The 17,458-nt window shown below is 43.0% G+C and overlaps 1 protein-coding gene across 1 annotated transcript in view; it reads left to right on the plus strand.

The window, feature by feature from the left end:
* The window catches only part of HIPK3 (homeodomain interacting protein kinase 3), a 115,583-nt gene that overhangs the window by 87,552 nt on the left and 10,573 nt on the right, over positions 1-17,458 (plus strand). The window contains exons 3-15 of the mRNA XM_088470445.1: positions 836-959; positions 2,790-2,909; positions 4,589-4,675; positions 7,086-7,270; positions 9,611-9,770; positions 10,571-10,694; positions 11,521-11,639; positions 11,762-11,889; positions 12,102-12,263; positions 12,363-12,656; positions 13,958-14,098; positions 14,888-15,123; positions 17,276-17,406. Coding sequence (XP_088326571.1) covers positions 836-959; positions 2,790-2,909; positions 4,589-4,675; positions 7,086-7,270; positions 9,611-9,770; positions 10,571-10,694; positions 11,521-11,639; positions 11,762-11,889; positions 12,102-12,263; positions 12,363-12,656; positions 13,958-14,098; positions 14,888-15,123; positions 17,276-17,406 — 2,011 coding nt within the window. The remainder of the gene's footprint in view (positions 1-835; positions 960-2,789; positions 2,910-4,588; positions 4,676-7,085; positions 7,271-9,610; positions 9,771-10,570; positions 10,695-11,520; positions 11,640-11,761; positions 11,890-12,101; positions 12,264-12,362; positions 12,657-13,957; positions 14,099-14,887; positions 15,124-17,275; positions 17,407-17,458) is intronic.

Genomic DNA, 17,458 nt, shown 5'->3' on the forward strand with positions numbered 1-17,458 from the left:
TATTCTATTCTAATTTCCACCAGGCCAGAGCAGGTAGACCCTGACCACTGCTTCTTCTATCAGTCATACTGTCCCAACATTAGTTGTATGATGGTGTGGCTGGCAGAACCATGAGTTCTGGCCCTTCTTCACCCAGAATAATTTCTGATATCCTGTGTATAGTTTGCCTGTAAGTGGCAACCTTATGACATGCCCACTGTGAGCAGGTGTCATTTTCACCCATTGTTTTCCATCAATGTGTATTTTTTTGCCATAAACACTAGGGGGGACTGGTACTATTGGTTTTCCAGTTTGCTTGTTTGGAAGAGCACCACACTTTGAAGGGGGTCTGTTCCCTCCTCACATTGAAGTGTATGATATTTGACGGAATTATTATTATTATATTTTATTTATAGGGCGCCACAAGTGGTCTGCAGCGCTGTACATACAGCAAAGGGTATACAGAACATTACATTACAATACAGTAACCAAAATATAAACAGAACACAAGTAACAATTAGCAACACAATTCTCCATACACAGTACAGCTCTGATGGTGAAGGCTGTCATAGAAGTGCTAGTGAAAAAGTCTGTGAGACAGTGGGGAGGAGGACCCTGCTCTTAGGAGCTTACAATCTAGGGGGCATGTCCTTACATTTTGTACAGGAGGATTCTAATCTGACACAAATGTTCCCCCGGAACATTTCAATAGGAAATGTATTTGCAAGTCAATATAGCATGCTTTTGTGAAATTTCCGACATACTTTACATATCCTAATTTCAGACTTCAAACCTCTGGTTACTTCTTGCACACTGCCATACTAAGCTTACACGTGATTTTATTTTTGCTTTCTAGGGCTCCTGAGATCATTTTGGGGTTGCCGTTTTGTGAAGCCATAGACATGTGGTCGCTGGGCTGTGTGATCGCTGAGCTGTTCCTAGGATGGCCACTATACCCAGGAGCATTGGAGTATGACCAGGTATGAAGGGGGTTACAGTGTCCTGTAGAGGTTTATGTGTGCAGATGATTTTTGTTACAGAGACTGTTTACAATTCGCTTCTTATTTGCTTTTTCATTCAGACATTCATTACTTTAGAAAGCTTCTACTGAAGCGCTTGGGGCTATTGCTTACATAGAGTGCTCTAGGTACACACTCCCAGCAACCCTATTTATTGCACTGCTCTGCATGACTGCGTAATAAACAACCTGTAAATAGGATCACCAGGGAGGGGAGGGGGGGGGATTACTCTTCTCTTGAGAACTGGCAATCTTTATGTGCCAAGTAAAACCACACGTAAGGCTTGCTGGTACCTCATGTGATTCATGTATGTATAAGCCATGTTGAGCTCAAAGGAGAGAAACATAATCTCTTATATTATTAGCTAGTTTCCTATTTTTATTTTATTTTTTGTAGCCTGTCCCCTGTTCCAGACATCAAGCTTTGATACCTATGCCCCTAAAACTGTTAAAGCAACATAATTACAAAGGAAACGCCAGGAACAGTGTAATTTAGTATAGCCATAGTGAGCCAGATAACTGAAAACCCCAAATCTTATGTGTTTTTCGGGTAACTGATTTCTCGCCCGGTGTGCGTCTATCATTTTGTTATTATGAGACGATTGTTAATCCCAGTGTTTATGGACCCCTAGCAGTGCCTCTAGCAGCTCTTTCTCTGTGGCTGAAGGCCCAGTGATGTATCATCAGATAGCACCCCTTGGATATAAGGTAACAGGTGGAGGCTCCTAATGTTACTAAACACAGTGTTGACGAATTGATTCAAACACAGTGCGTTCAGTTAATTATTTACTAAGCTAAATACCATCTAGTTCTTAGTGCCTCAGCTGTGTTTAAAAAAACAAAACACAACCACCGCCCACTCACAAATAAACCTTTGACTTTCCTATACAAATATGGGGTGTTGGGGCAATTTACGGACAACCAGCACTTTGCAAACAAGTCCACGCATCGCTCTTGTCTATGAATGAGAAGGAGACGTAATGTCGGATAACAATCGCTGGGGACTAGTGAATCCATTGTTCTTGTTTAGTCATCAGTGGAATATCTATCAGACTGATGGTTATGTAAACTGATGTCCCTGTATTAACAGGTCTGGAAAATGTATAAAAATGTTACGCATGGAATCTTTACAATGGACCGTTTGTTTTTCCTCTGTGTTACTTTTTCAAACTTAAACGTTTATTGTTATGATCAAATGATAATCGTAATGATGATGATAATAAACTCATTTTAAACATGTTTCCAGGACACTTGGTGTCTTAGGGAAAAGAGACAACACCTGTCATTGCCGTATTATTGTGGTGAGGTCACTGCTGTACAGTAATCTTCAAAACACAGAATGTACATTTAGAATAATTGTATTTTGTATGAAAAGCAGAAGTCTGTAATACATTTCCTCATCAACATCAGCTCTGAGCTAGCTTAAACGCACTTCCTTTTATTGCTAACATTTACTGTTAACATTGTACAAAACCCAAGAATGAAGTCATCAGTTTTAATGTGTTCTGCATTGATGACCCTCATATCACCATACATGATACTGTAAAACCTTCTTTCTGTTCAAAATCTGTACATTTATCACCATTCGTTGGTGTTCAGGGCATTCAAACTATTTATGTGCTATTAACTCACATCCCTGATTTATATGTCTATGTCCAATGTAAAGCATATTTTTAAAAGTTTCACGATGGTTAATGCGAAAAACTAAAATTTAACATTACATTATTTGTTGAGTCCCTGTAATACTTTTACTGCTGAGTATTGACCAAATATTTATGATATTTATCTCCAGATCCGATATATTTCCCAAACTCAAGGGATGCTGGGAGAACATCTGTTAAACGTGGGTACAAAAACGTCCAGATTCTTCTGTCGTGAACCAAATGCTCAGTACCCTGCCTGGAGGCTAAAAGTAAGTGACCCGTTTACCCTGTCACCTGAGGCTTTGTCATGGAGAACAGGGTAACAGCGCTGTTTCATCTGAGCCTGGTGCAGGAGCCTGAAGGGAATTGTGGGGTTCCGTCCAGCGACTTGTATTTGTACCCACAGTTCAACCCCTGAACTCTGCTATAAATAGCAATCACGCAGAATGTTCAGAACACAGTTATTATATTACATTATTATATTATATTACACGTCCTTTTGTTTTCTTCTCATCCAAACTGGGTACTAGCTCAGATAAATGTACACTCCGTACTTTATGACCTAATGAAATAACTTTTCAACCGTGGAGAATAAGAGAGAAGTTGCTCCATTCTATACTTCATTAGAGGTTGTGTCTAGCTTACGCCTAAATTTCCGAGATCGCTGTGAACCTGCCCAATATTTTCGAACGGCAATCATTTAAATGGTTGATTTAGTGTAATAAATGATTGCCACTTGAATACAATTCACAAGCTATTCCTTTTCCCCCATTGTGTGCCTCAGAAACCCATAGGGCCATATTAATTTAGGCTGCGAAAAATCGTTATCTGCGATAATTTATCACCGATGACGTCCTTGTCGCCATTTTCACTTTTCCCCATGTTCAATTTAAAATACTTTTCGCAGGTGCGAAAAGTCTTTATCAAAAACAAGGGATAACTTTTCACCATAGAATAGGTGGCGATAAAAAGTGCAGAATTAGGGTTTTGGGGTGTGGACTTAAAAAAAAAAAAGTACCCTGCACCCCTTGGAATGTCCCCTAAAAGTAATCTGTCAAAATTTTTTTTTTAAAAGTTCAATAGGGGGCGAAAAAAAAGGTTGGGGGGCAAACTTAAAAACTTGCGAAATAGACTCAGGGGGGTTCCCCAAGTATGCGGCAGGTGTTTTTTTGGTTGTGGTTGGTTGTGTGCGCCATGTGGATTTTTGAAGAATTTTTAAGTTCTCTTTAGGGACTTACAGATGTGCTTGCACCCATTTTCATGTACCACAAATTTGATGGGACTATTTATTTTTCCCAAAAAATTAAGCTAAATGCTATTCTTCACCACTATCTCAAAGGCGCAAAAAAACACCTGTTGAGACCATTTAAAAACCCCAAATACATTCAGCAAGGCAATTCGTGGGTACCCATAGTGAATCCCCATGTCAGACCATCTTTTTGGGGGGTGACAGGCTGATTTCCCCAAAAGTGACAGGACTTTTCGCTACTTACTTTTCTGCCGGGTCGCCGATTCCAAATTGAATACGGGGATACTCGGGCACACGCCCGATACTTTATCCCCGTCAAAAGCTCCGATAACGGCGAAAAGTCCGGCAACGGACTTTTCGCCTGTAATTGAATATGGCCCTAAGCCACATTTCAGTTGAAGATGCAGCTAATTAGAAATGAGGAGTTCTGTATATGTAACATAAACTAATCATCAGTAAAAGGGATTATCTATACTGTTTGGAGAGATGATATACCTGCATTCGCCTCCTCTAGCCTGTGGTTATTTGTTTAAGGATGGATTTCAGAGGAAAAATAATTTTCTATCAAATCTCCCTTAAAAACCACTTGACATCTCCTCTGGCTCTGTACTACCCCAATGATTTACATGCAGTGTTCCCATGTCGGGTAGGTGTTTGTCATGCTCAATGCCTTTTTGCTTTTCTTTTTCACAAAAACAGACCTTGGAAGAGCATGAAGCTGAGACGGGAATGAAGTCTAAAGAAGCCAGGAAGTATATTTTCAACAGTTTGGAGGACATAGTGCATGTAAGTAGCTGAAGCGCAGCCGTATGCGATTGGTCGCTGCGCTTTTCACAGCACCGTTCTTTCACAGCCGTTACTTGTCATGTTCTGAATTGGTCGCAGTGAATGAATTACATGGGGGTGGGGTGGGCTTTACACTGAGACTAAAGGGAAAGAGATTCTGTTGTCTTATGCTGCATTGTATGCTGGTACTTAACACCATAAAGGAAAACACCCTTTGTTTGGGTTCTGAGTAAAACAGATACATCATTATGTATTTGTTCACGCATTTGGAAATGATAAATGGTTAATTTGCTTTATAAAATGTCCGTAAACCATTTGATTCAGCCCAGTTTATAGCCAGACAGGCCACAACTTCGTGAAAAGCAGTATGGATTGTTCTTCACTTTTTTGATAACCATTTGCAAACAAAAATCCAATTTCTGGCCACGTTTACACCTGCAGATCTCTCTTGGTTTTACTGACCCTTCGTCTCTTTACAAGAATCAAATCATCCAAAAACGCAACATCTTAATGCTGATAAATACTGCCTCTGTAACTTGGGCATTATTTTGTACCCAGAGTATTGAGAAAGTGTCTTGTCCAGTGGTCCTCAGGACCCCACACAGGTCCCATTTTCCAGGTCACCCAGCAGGTGCACAGGTGTAGTCATTACTCACTGACACATTTTAAAAGATCCACAGGTGGAGATAATTATTGCACTTTTGATTCTGTGAGCAGACCTGGAAAACATGCACTGTTTGGGGTCCTGAGGACAGTGTTTGAGAACCTGTGGTCTAAACTATATGAAGTATTTTGCAGGAATTACAGGGGTGGGGCGAACACGTCCTTTCCATTCAGAGAGTAGCGCTTTCTTTAAAGTTTGCTCCTCTCTTAATAAGAATGATGTTTTAGCTGCTCCACCTTGGAGGGGACTCCCACAACCTATATTTAAGATGACTCTTTTTAGGCTATTGTGTAATTCTCACTACATGGATAGAGTGGCCGCCTTTAATGCGCACTAGAATCTACTATCATCTTATTTTGGAGATGTATCAAACTTTCAAGACAGATAAAGTGAAGAAGTTGGCCATAGCTACCAAACCGCTTCTAACTGTCATTTTATTAACTGTAGGGTCTATTTACTAAGCCTTGGATAGAGCTAATGTACCAGCCAACCAGCTCCTAACTGCCGTTTTTCAAACAGCCTGCAACATGGCAGTTAGGAGCAAATTGGCTGTTACTTTAGCACCTTTCACTTTGTCCATCCAAGGCTTAGTAAATAGACCCCTCTGTTAGATAAATGACAGGAGCTGATAGGTTGCTAGGAGCAACTTCTCCATTTTCTCTCTCTCCAAGGTTTGATACATCTCCTCTTTTGCGTTTGATTCTGTTCGCATTACTGATATTCATTTGATATGTTTAAATGAGCTTTTTTTTGTCTTAATCTGAACATAGAATGTGCAGCAAGGATTCATGAGATGTGTTATCACCTATTAAATATGAAGTCCTGCAAGGATTAGAAATGGTATACCAATCCAGTCATCTTGTTGTTAAGTGCTATGAAAGGAAACCGGTCATTTAAAAAATATAATAATAATAATAATCTATATACAACAGTTGGAGAATCATCTCTAATTGCCACATCTAACAAACAGTCCAAACATCTGCCTGACCTGTCTGAGTCAGTACATTCATATCTTTAGGAACATGTCAGCGGTCAGCACTGGCTCCACCTTATCATTTACTAAAGTTTGACCTAGATCTGTCACTAATGCTGAAAGAAAAATAGGAGGATGTAAGCCCTGACAGCCCATATGCTGCTAAATGGCAGCTCCTGCGATCCTCAGTCAGTCATTCATTGGGATAATTGGTGGAATAGGTCTGTAAAGTGGCGATTTTATTATATAGCATTTTCACTTTATAGGCCTGCCCAAACTGTTCCTGTGACTTTTACTAAATAAATTGTTGTTTTTTTTACCAGTTTCTTTCCCTGACGATCAGTGACACTTTTTATAGAGTTAGACCAAGTTGTTTGGTTTCATTGCTGTGGAATATGAGACCGCTCTCGCTGTACTCTCTAAATCTGATACAGCTATATAAAGAGACATAACCCCTGGGTAACAATAAATAACTAACTGCCCGGTGACATAAGTGGCTGAAAAATCTCAGAAGGAAGCAAAAAACTTAAAGCAATATAGGTAGTAAACATTGCAGGAGGACTTTGCAGAAATCAGTAAGTTCACTTGCAGGTGGAAACTCCCTTTTCGTTTGGCAAGTGTCATTAATAAAGAACAAAAACAATGTACAGTCTAATAAAAGTATTGCTAACAAGTCGTACATTTTTGTTTACGGTCATGAGTAGAAGAGGCAATAAGAGCAGAGAGGGTCATTTTGTCCCCAGCATCTGACAGAGTCTGACTTCTGATCACAGGTGAACATGGTGATGGATTTGGATGGTAGTGACTTGATGGCGGAGAAAGCGGATCGGAGAGAGTTTGTGGGCCTGTTGAAGAAGATGGTGATGATTGATGCCGATGCGAGAATCAGCCCGGATGACGCTCTCAGCCACTCTTTTGTTAGCATGAAGCACCTCCTCGATTTTCCCCACAGCAACCAGTAAGTCGCCAGCATCACCTATGATAAACGCTAGTTGTTTATTTTTCTTAAGCCACAACATAAACTCACAATTGGCAGCCATCGTCATTTAGTGCCCGCACCGTGATGTGTGATGCTGGGGACACACTAGATGATGTGTACCCAGCCTGACATTGGCAGCGGGGGAGCCGGCATCAGCAAGTGCGCATACATACTTGCCGATGCAGGCAGCGACGGAGTGACAGCGGGGGTCATGCTATGCATTCGGCAGCATGGTCCTCGCTAACTACACCCCCCCATCGGCCCTGCATGTGGGGCTGATTGCGGCTGTCGCTGACGACCCGCGGAGCGCGCATCGTCAGCGACATAGTGGGTAAATACTAGACAATGTGTACGATATGTTGGTCTGATCCGCTGGATCAGACGACATATCGTCTAGTGTGTACCCAGCCTAACAGACCTTTCCTGCAGTTAAGGGCCATAGAAGGGTTGGGTATGGAAGACTGGCAGTCGGGATGCTGGCTGTCAAAATACCACCAGCGGCATCCCGATCCTGAGAATCCCAACAGAGGCTCCTTTAAGTATACTAACCCTCCCCCCTTCACTTCCTAACCCTCCCCGCTTAGTGCCCAACCCCCCCCCCCCCCCCCCAGGTTTAGGTGCCTAATCCTAACCCCTCGCGGTGCCTAATCCTAAATCCCCCCCACGGCTACAAGCTAACCTGGCTCGCTATACTTGTGTTCGGGATGTGGGCTGTCGGTATTCCGGCGTCGCCATCTTAACTGATGTCAGGATTCTGGCGCCGATGTTCTGGACACTGATCAGGATTGCGGCGCCGGGATTTTGACCGCCGGGATCCCGTGCGGTGGTAAACTGACTACATCCCCCATTGAAAGCTGTTGAAAAAACACGCCTTGAATAACGATAATGAGATTTAATGTCTAATCTGCCTTATAGAATTTAAAATAGCATTTACAGTCTTTCCTCTCAATAGGGATTTGTCTGGCCCTGTTTAGAGAGTGTCAGAGACTTAATTGACAGAGGGGTCATACGTGTAGACACTTGTCTGATGTTTGACGGGCCTCACACACTGAGCAGGCACAGGCTGATCGCTACTGCAGCAGGCAAGGAATCCTGCTGTATATTGTCATTTTCATTTATATTGCAAGTCTCATAGAACAGGCTACTCAACACCATAAAGTTCAACGGTGTCTTATTTGTTTATTGGTTAACATTATTATTTTTCTACGTTGCATTCAGCAGATCTTTTGTTGTTTTCTTGCTCAAAAAATGTCCCTTTAACGACTTGACATTTTAATATTGATTTTTTTTTTTTTTTTTTCTTTTGTTGGTTATTAAATGTTGACATTTCCGAACCGTTTGTGTGCAGCAAAGTACACATTGGAAGTATCTACATGTACCTGGCTGCAAACCGCACACTGCGTATGTTAGGTGGAAGCCGTGTGTGAAACAAATAATGGAAATGAAATGCATCTGAGCAGCTACTTGAGACTGGAAAGTCACAGTCGGCATTGCGCCTGTCAAAACCGGTTCCTTTACTTCGTCAAAGTCTGTTATCCTGTCTGCTGCGAATTCCCGGCCTCATTATCCAATGATAATAAGGGGGAGCCAGTATTTACATAACATGTCAACTGGAACATGTACAGTAGATTGAACATGGAAAATGTGACCGCAGTGAAATATTTACTGAAGAATCAGTGCACAGTAGCATTGTTAAATAGGTCATAGCTGAAGTATTGATTAAACAGGCAAGACAGATGGCAGCACTGGGATTTATCCCTTTGCTGCTGCTGGTGATTCGGCTGGAAGTGAAGGGGTTGTTGTAAAACTGCGCCATCCTCTTGTCATCGAATGCAGAGCAGAGAGCTGCCAAAATCCTCGTCACTGAGGGGTATTGTGCAGAAACGTAGGAGGGATTACCAGCATACGCCACATCACCACACCCACAAATGCCCAAGGGTTTGTTTTCCCAGTGGGAAAGAGGCAAAACACCAAAATAACATTGGTCCTCGTGTGCCAGGGACATTTTATAGCCGATGGTTTACTTTTAGACGGTAGACGCCATTTAAAGTAACGCTGTTTCGGTCAAAACATATTTGTACCAGAACGTAAAACGACACTTTGTGTAAAAATTATACTAAAACCTATAAAGAAAACACTGTGTGGTGATTTTAGATGGGTAACAGGTATATAAATCGATTGACGAGTATAATGAATGCAGGGTGATTATTGTTTGGTTTAGTTAGGTGTCATAATATCTGTCTTTAAAACATTTACAATATTCTGTACAAAATAATCACAAATGTTTTCTTTATTTTTTTTTTTTTTACTTTCCAAAAGTGTGAAATCGTGTTTCCATATAATGGATGTTTGCAAGTCTCGTCACAATTTGTGTGATGCAGCTAACCGCAATAAGACGTCAGTCATGAGACCGGTCTCCTCAGCCAACGCGGCTAACGTTTCAGCCGGTTTCACCAAAATTGGCAATGTTAGGGGTCAGGTGCGTATTTCAAACACTACATTCCGTGCCTTTAACTGCTGTTCCTCTGTTAGAACCAGTGCTTCATAATACAGTATTACCTGGCTCCATTCTCGTATAGAACAGTTGGGTATTGGGTTAACACCCCCCCACGCCTCCTAAACATCGCTGTGTAGCCTCAAATAGAAACTTTGTTACTGTCAACATGTTTTTGACGCAAATCGTTACATATGTTATGTTTTTTTAAACAGCTAGTTTAGTGTGTGTCCCGCACTGTATACATCTAATGGTGGACTCCCATGCCAGCTTTAGCAGGAGTGATTACTGTGATTATTATACATTATAGACCGTGCCATATCCTCCGTAAGACGTTGAGGCTGTGTACTGTTTTCACTAGCATATAATTAATATGGTCAGTTATAGCACATGGTGACTGTTTATGTAGAGTGCAGAGGACTGTTTAGAATACCTGTTTTCTGCCATGTTCTTCTAGCTGGTGCTATTTAAACATATTTATAGTGGGATTAGTTGTATCACTCAGTCTGCTAACAGTGATGTGTTCTGAAATGACTGTGGTGAACTTTAACATTGCGTTTCCAGTTTCGGTATGAACAGTGAGCTCCCTTGTGGCTGAGTTTCAGTCTGCATCTAAGGCTCTGTCATGAAGGGGGATTTTATATGAGCACTTCTTTGGAAATGAGTATTGTGCGGATATTGACATTAGATGCGTTCTCAGGCTTCTGTGTTTATTGACTAAAAATTGATTTTCTTGCCATTTACTCTTCACAATGTTTAACTTTTCTTTTTTTTTTTCTTTTTAGGCTTTAACAACATCGGGGCATTCGGTCATACACCACGGGATACCAGTGCAGGCAGGAACTGCTCCATTTGGTTGCAACGATGCTTTTCAGCAGACTCTAATACTTTGCCCCCCAACCATACAAGGTACAGTATGCAGTCAGCTAGGTGTAATATAAAGTTATAGCACTAACGTCTGTGCTTTAATGTTTCACTGTGCTTTTTCTGAACTGAAATTGCCTGTATGACTGGTTATCAGGGCTAGTCTCTTCAGCTATATCTGTCACTTTACGACAGTGGTGGGGAACCCTGGTACTCCAGCTGCTGTGGGACTACATATCCCAGCATGCACTGCCACAGTTTTAGCAGTCCCTAATGGCAAAACTCTGGCAGTGCATGCTGGGATATGTAGTCCCACAGCAGCTGGAGTGCCAGGGTTCGCCACCACTGCTTTAATAACTGCAATAACTGCAGCTCCTTAGAAACCATTTGTTAAGGGGGGTATCCACTAGACGATTAAGTTGAACGTTAACGATAAAATCGTTCGGACATCGTTTGAAAATCGTTTGAAAATTTGGTCTTTTAGACATCTATCATCGTTCAAACATGCTGGTCAACCTGACAATATCGTCAGGTTCAGCATGTTTGCAGATGATTGATTGTGCCTGCACTGAACGACATATCGTTCAGTGTGGCCACTGTGCGGTGTAGTGAACGACTGAACGATATCGTTATTGTTCAGTCTTTTCACTGTCTGGTAGTGGATACCTGCCTTTAGTGTTTATGCACTGCGTCGCTGACCATCGCCCTGTAATACCATATATATGTGATTGCACTGGATAGTACTATGTAGACGATCTTCATAGGAGAGTGATTCCGCCATAAACCTCAATAAATATCTCCAATTCTGACTATTTAACTCCTTTAGCTTTCGGATTCCATTGTAATCAAACCATGCTATTCATTCTTGCAGGAATCCCACCAAACCACGGCAAGCCCACAAGTTACTCTGTGAGAGTAGACAATGCAATGCCCCTAGTCACACAGGCTCCGGCCATGCAGCCCCTGCAGATAAGACCTGTCCTCTCCCAGGTGAGTGTGTCTGTGTGCTGTAAAAGGTTTATATAGGAGACAATGCTGTAACTGTCATTCTATACTGCTGCCAGCATTGTATTTAATGCCGCCTTGCTTATTATCACCGTTAACCCTTACAGCACACGTGGTCGAATGGAACACAGCCAATACTGGTTCCGGCCTGGCAACAGGTGACAACTGTGGCACCGACAACTACAACTCTTGCTTCTGATACCATGGCTGGACCACAAAGAATCGGAGACTGGGGGTAACGTCTAACACTTTTCTCTTCAATGTGTTAAACTGGTTCTAGCAAGCTGCGGATCTCTAGGTGTGGGTGAACTACAAGTCTCTGCATGACTTGTTGAGACTTGTACTTCAGCAGCTGGAGATCCACAGGGTCACCTACCTGTACTTAAAATCATTCGTACACAGATGGGTCAAGTTTCCTATTACATCTTGTCATTTTATTTTACATAGGAAGGTGATTCAGCACGGAAACCATTACAGCTCAGTGATTTTGCAGCCTCTTTTAACCAACCAAATGACACTGTCGGGCCCTCAGCCCATCAGTTTAGGCATCGCACATGTGGTGTGGCCCCAGCCTGCTGCTAATAAGAGGAATAAAGTTTGTCAAACCAGGTACGAAGCAACAAACTTTCCATAACACCATGCTTTTGATGTGATTCTGTGGCGATCTTTACCAGGTGCCTCCACTGATCTCGTGCTCTCTGTTTACAGGAGTAACACAATACAGGACACGGCTGTCCACAGTAAAGCACTTATCTCTCCAAAGATCCCAAACAGCGCAAAGACCACAGAGCCCGAAAGTTGTGCATTACCACAGGACAATCAGAACTCAGAGGAGCGGGAAGGAGATTCTTGTAAGGCACCCGAAAGGCCGACTGTAGATGTTTCCAGTCAGCAGAGGCAACCGATTGTAATAGCGGATTCACCGAGCCCTCCAGTGAGTGTCATTACCATTAGCAGTGACACAGATGAGGAGGACTCTGCACAGACGCACTCATTGAGAGAGTAAGTGTTTGCTTTTCATATGAGACTGTTGGAGAGCAAAGATGTGCTATAACTGAAGATTAAAGCTGGGCACAGACAGGAGCGGTGTCGTTCTGATCTGGCCAAACCGGAACGACAAATTGCGCAGTGTGTAAGCATGATATGCGCTCTCCCGCGTTTGCATGCGACGTCCTCAGGTTTGATGTGCTGCACAACTAACCTGACACTATCGCATGCGGCACCATGCAGTATAATGGCCATGCAGTATAATGAAGGATAGAACGAGTGATCATTCCGTCGCTCATTACATCGTACTGATGTGTACCCGGGATCCGACATATCAGCTGGGTACACCTCGCTCAGTGTGTACCCAGCTTTACTTTAAGGGGAAGTTAAACCCAAGCATGGAAATTTGTAATATGAACATTGACTAAAGACATGATGAGGTATCCACTTAGCGATTTAGCCAAGCGATCGCACGATAACGACGTCGTTATAGTGCAATCGCTTGCAAATCGTGCATGCATCGGGCATGTTTTGGTCGTAAGCGACCAGCGATGCGCGTGCCCGCTGGTAGCTCCCGACATCAGACATCGCCCGTACATGCTGGTCAACCTGACGATCTCATCAGGTTCAGCATGTGCGGGGATGATGGATGTGCCTGGACTGAAGGCACATCACTAGATATACAAACGACAGCACGACAGCAATGTCGTAATCGTGCTCTCGTTTGTATATCTATAAGTGGATTACCCGCCTTAACTGTGCCAGGAGAGGTACCCTAGTGGGTACCACAACTGACATAAGTGAATTGAACATAAAAGGTGTTTACTGAAAAATTGTTAATTTGTAGAGATTTCATTTTTATTATGTTTTTTTTTTTTTTTTTATATAAAAGTTCCGACACTCACTCTGGTGCTATTCAGAGTTGAACACAAGCCGGCCACAGCTAAATTTGTACATTCACCTATATGCTGATTTGTACGCATCTCTGCGGCCAGACCAACCCATCTGTACGCTCATTTTGATACCTGTCTGAATAATCCGTGCGCACTTGCACCAGTCCTATACGCCGCTGAGCATCTCAGCGTAGCCCACCGTTCCGTCTTTGTGCACTTACTGAGCTTTGTGAATGCCCTGTTACATATCAGTCGCACGCACAGTGCGAAAACACACAATACATACACTGCAAACTGACGCGTTCCGTTCTGAATGAGCCCCAAAATCTGCAGTGGTTTTTTTTTTTTCACTGGCAACAACATTTTATAGCTTTATAAATGATACCGTATATAACAAACTGCTTATGGTCTTTTATTATTCAGGTGTAAAGGCAGCCTGGACTGTGAGGCTTGTCAGAGTACTCTTAACATTGACCGTGTGTGTTCCCTGAGCAGTCCGGACAGCACCCTCAGCACCAGTTCCTCAGGCCAATCCAGCCCATCTCCCCGAAAAAGACCCAACAGGTAATCCAGACACCGTCCCTGTTTATCCGCACAGATATGTACAACACACACATCTGTAACATAAACATGAGACAAAAATACACACAAGAGCACACATTAAGCTTACCGCTGTCAACATAATCATACTATGAGAGAGTTAAAAAGTAATAAACAATTTTTTTTTTCTAGTCGTACACATTTTTGTATAGTTATATATCTCCTATTTTATGGTTCAACATAAATGACATCTTTGTATGATACCTAGATGAAAAGTTCAGTTTTGTAGACCTTCCCTGCGTTGTAATTTGCCCAATTACATGACGCCAAAAGTCATTGCAAGTGTCGTAGCGTCCACCCCTGTCTCACAGAGCTTACTAGGACAGACAAGTGCTCACTGCTTTGCTATGATTGCACAGCACTGTTGGCTGAAGGCAGCTTCTCTCTTAAAGGAATTTCTTTGGGGGGAGAGGGTGTCGCTGTCCTGGGTCCCTCCCCCATTTAGCAACGTGTAGGGACCCGATTAGAGAAGTCAGGAAATTCTACTTCAGTAAACTTTCTCTTTTAAGAAATTGTTGGTTTACAATGTACCATAAACAATGCTTTTCCCTGCATTAAGTTTACTAATAATGTTATATGATTAGGTGTGTATTGCCTGTTGCCTTAGCCATCAGCCTCCCTGTATATAGGCGTTACCACAACTATGACATCACTTTGTATGGAAGGAGTCTTAAGGATACTGAATAAATTTAATGTGATCCGCTCAGAGATGTGTATCAGAAATGGCGTCATTTTTCTCTGCGCCCTTCGCAGCATATCCGATGATGAGCCCGAGAGCGGTTGCGACACAGTGGATGGATCTCCGAGTTCCGATTCCTCCGGCCACGACAGCCCATTCGTCAAGAGCAGCTTCGTCAGGGACACCAATCAGAACGCAGAGACACGAGCCTCAGAGAAAGTGGAAAGTAAACCTGCAGTCTGCACCTTAGTCGTTCCCCCCATCAGGATTGAAAACCGCAGGCTCAATTCCCATCGCGCCACCAACAAAGGTAACATCTAGATGACCTCATCCCACTAAAGTACAGGGATAAACATGACCATGGTTTAGAAATGTGTGGTGGCCAATCAAATTCATGGAACAATTTTTCAGAGCATGTTCATATTCTGGGAAACTGACAGGTGCAGTTACACCTGAGATTGACTCTGTTGGTTTTCGGATGCGTCTTGAAGTTGTCACAAAACGTATCAGAATTTAAAGTAATGTGCTAAAATCGGTCATCAATTCAGTCATTACTGGCCAGACTGGCAGCAATTATTATTACAAGGGGTAGTTGGGCACATTTAGTGCCCTCATTACAATACTGCTGAACTTAGCATGGAATCCTTATATTTTGCTAAAGCTCTTAATTCAATCGAGCGCTCTTAATCTTTGTGCTGACCTGTAAGTGAGTTACACAAATCCTTTCATTAGATTAATGTACCTTTTATTTGTAGTTTCCACTAGGATCTGCAGGGGTTTTCAATATGCTCCCCTCCAGCTGTTGTGGAACCACATATCCCAGCATTCCCTGCCACAATTTTGTTATTAGGGAATGTTAAGATTGTCTAAGGGCATGCTGGGATGTGTAGTTCCATAACAGCTGGAGAGCCACATGTTGAGCATCTCTGATCAAGAGGGTGACCTAAGCAAAATAAAAATATATTATGTACAAATCTGTGTACAATCCAGTTTTTTATGTATCCTTACATCCCAGCCTTGAGCGGTACACAAGTGTATATTTACACAGCCGCACATAGGGGACTGAGTTGGGACGAGATGTAGCCGGCATCCCGGCGGTCAGAATACTGGAGCCGGAATCCTGACCGCTGACATCCCAACGGTAAGTGTTAGGGTTAGGGGGAGGGTTAGTGTTAGGCACCAGGGGTAGGGTGGGGGGGTGTTGGTTAGGGTTAGGCTGCGGGAAAAGTGCGGTAGGGTTAGGATACTTAATCCTGTTGGGATTCTGACTGTCTAGATGCCGCTGTCGGTGTGCTGACCACCATTATCCCGACTGCCGGGATCCCGTACCCAACCCGTTGGGGCAAATCCAGATGCTTGTAAAATGCAGAATGTGATTTAGAGGTGCGAGTTAAGCAGCCGGGCCCACTCTAGTGTAACACAAGAGCTGGTCAGTATATGTACAGCACGCAGTATTTCCGCTGCTTGAAAAAAATAAAGTTACACTTTCCACTAAATCGGCGCTATAGTGAATAATAATTAAAAAAAAAAAACCTCAAGACTTTGACAATATTAAGGTGGATAGGGTACGCTCTGGGGTGCCATCGCACAGGGCACCACTGGTCAGGGGGCGTTGTTTGGGCCTATCAAATTTCTGTTTATTATCATTCTTGCTTGTAGCTTCCTCTTATTGCATCCCCAGCATCACCTGGCCTCCCCTATCTCTTCCCTGGCCTTTCCCCATGAGGCCATGGCCCTTTTTTGGGTGCATTATGTCCCTTTGAGAAATGAGGGGGGCGCCAATGCTCTTTCTGGCACAGGGCACCAAAAAGTCCAGTTACGGCTCTGCCAATGCTGTATGATTAGGCTACTTTACATTGCAAAGCTTACATCCAATTATGTTTAGTTTTCAGTAGCACAATGTCGGTTACAAGCCTGCTCATTGGTTGCGGACTAGAGTCTGTGTGCGAATTAGCCTTGTCATGACTGCCAGTTCATTTTCCTGTCTGTGCGCAAGATGGCACACTGCGTCACGCCATTGGCATTGACCGTAGGTTGCAGGACTACGGTATTAGACAGGTTTCCATATAGAATGTTTATTTGTGGAATGTATGTAAAGCAAATCTGTCACCTGGGTCTTATCGCATAGTGCCTTGTGTTCGCTTGGGAGTGGGTGTTTTGTTCAGCACACTCCGCTCTCTCGCTGGCAGGCTCCATCCAGCCCTGCACAGCAGGAGAGCTTTGAGGTATGTAGGAAGTTCTCAGGTTGGCACTCTGTATACCTCCCAGCTCTCCTGCAGGGAGGGAGCCAGCACACAGCAGCTCACAAACAGTCCTTTGATTAAATTGCTCTCTCATGATTAAATGAGGTTCTAACTACATAGGCAGAAGGTAATGACATAGTAAAGCTAAAAAAAATAATTTTAAAGATCTGGTCGTCTTATCTTAAGGCCCTGTGGGTTAATGTCAATTCTGTTTTCCAGATGTCACTTGCCATCCACTAATAAAAGGTCGGTCAGCTCCGGGGAGAAAGAACCATCCCACGGCCCTTGGGAACCGCCAGCAAAAACTTACATCAGCATTCCAGCAGCAGCAGCCTTTGAGCTTCAGTCAGGTATGTGCAGCTATATCACGTTGTCATACATAGGGTCAAGTCTGGGATTGGG

Source organism: Taudactylus pleione, unplaced genomic scaffold, assembly GCF_031769625.1.
Source record: "Taudactylus pleione unplaced genomic scaffold, aTauple2 ptg000100l, whole genome shotgun sequence".
Lineage (NCBI taxonomy): Eukaryota > Metazoa > Chordata > Amphibia > Anura > Myobatrachidae > Taudactylus > Taudactylus pleione.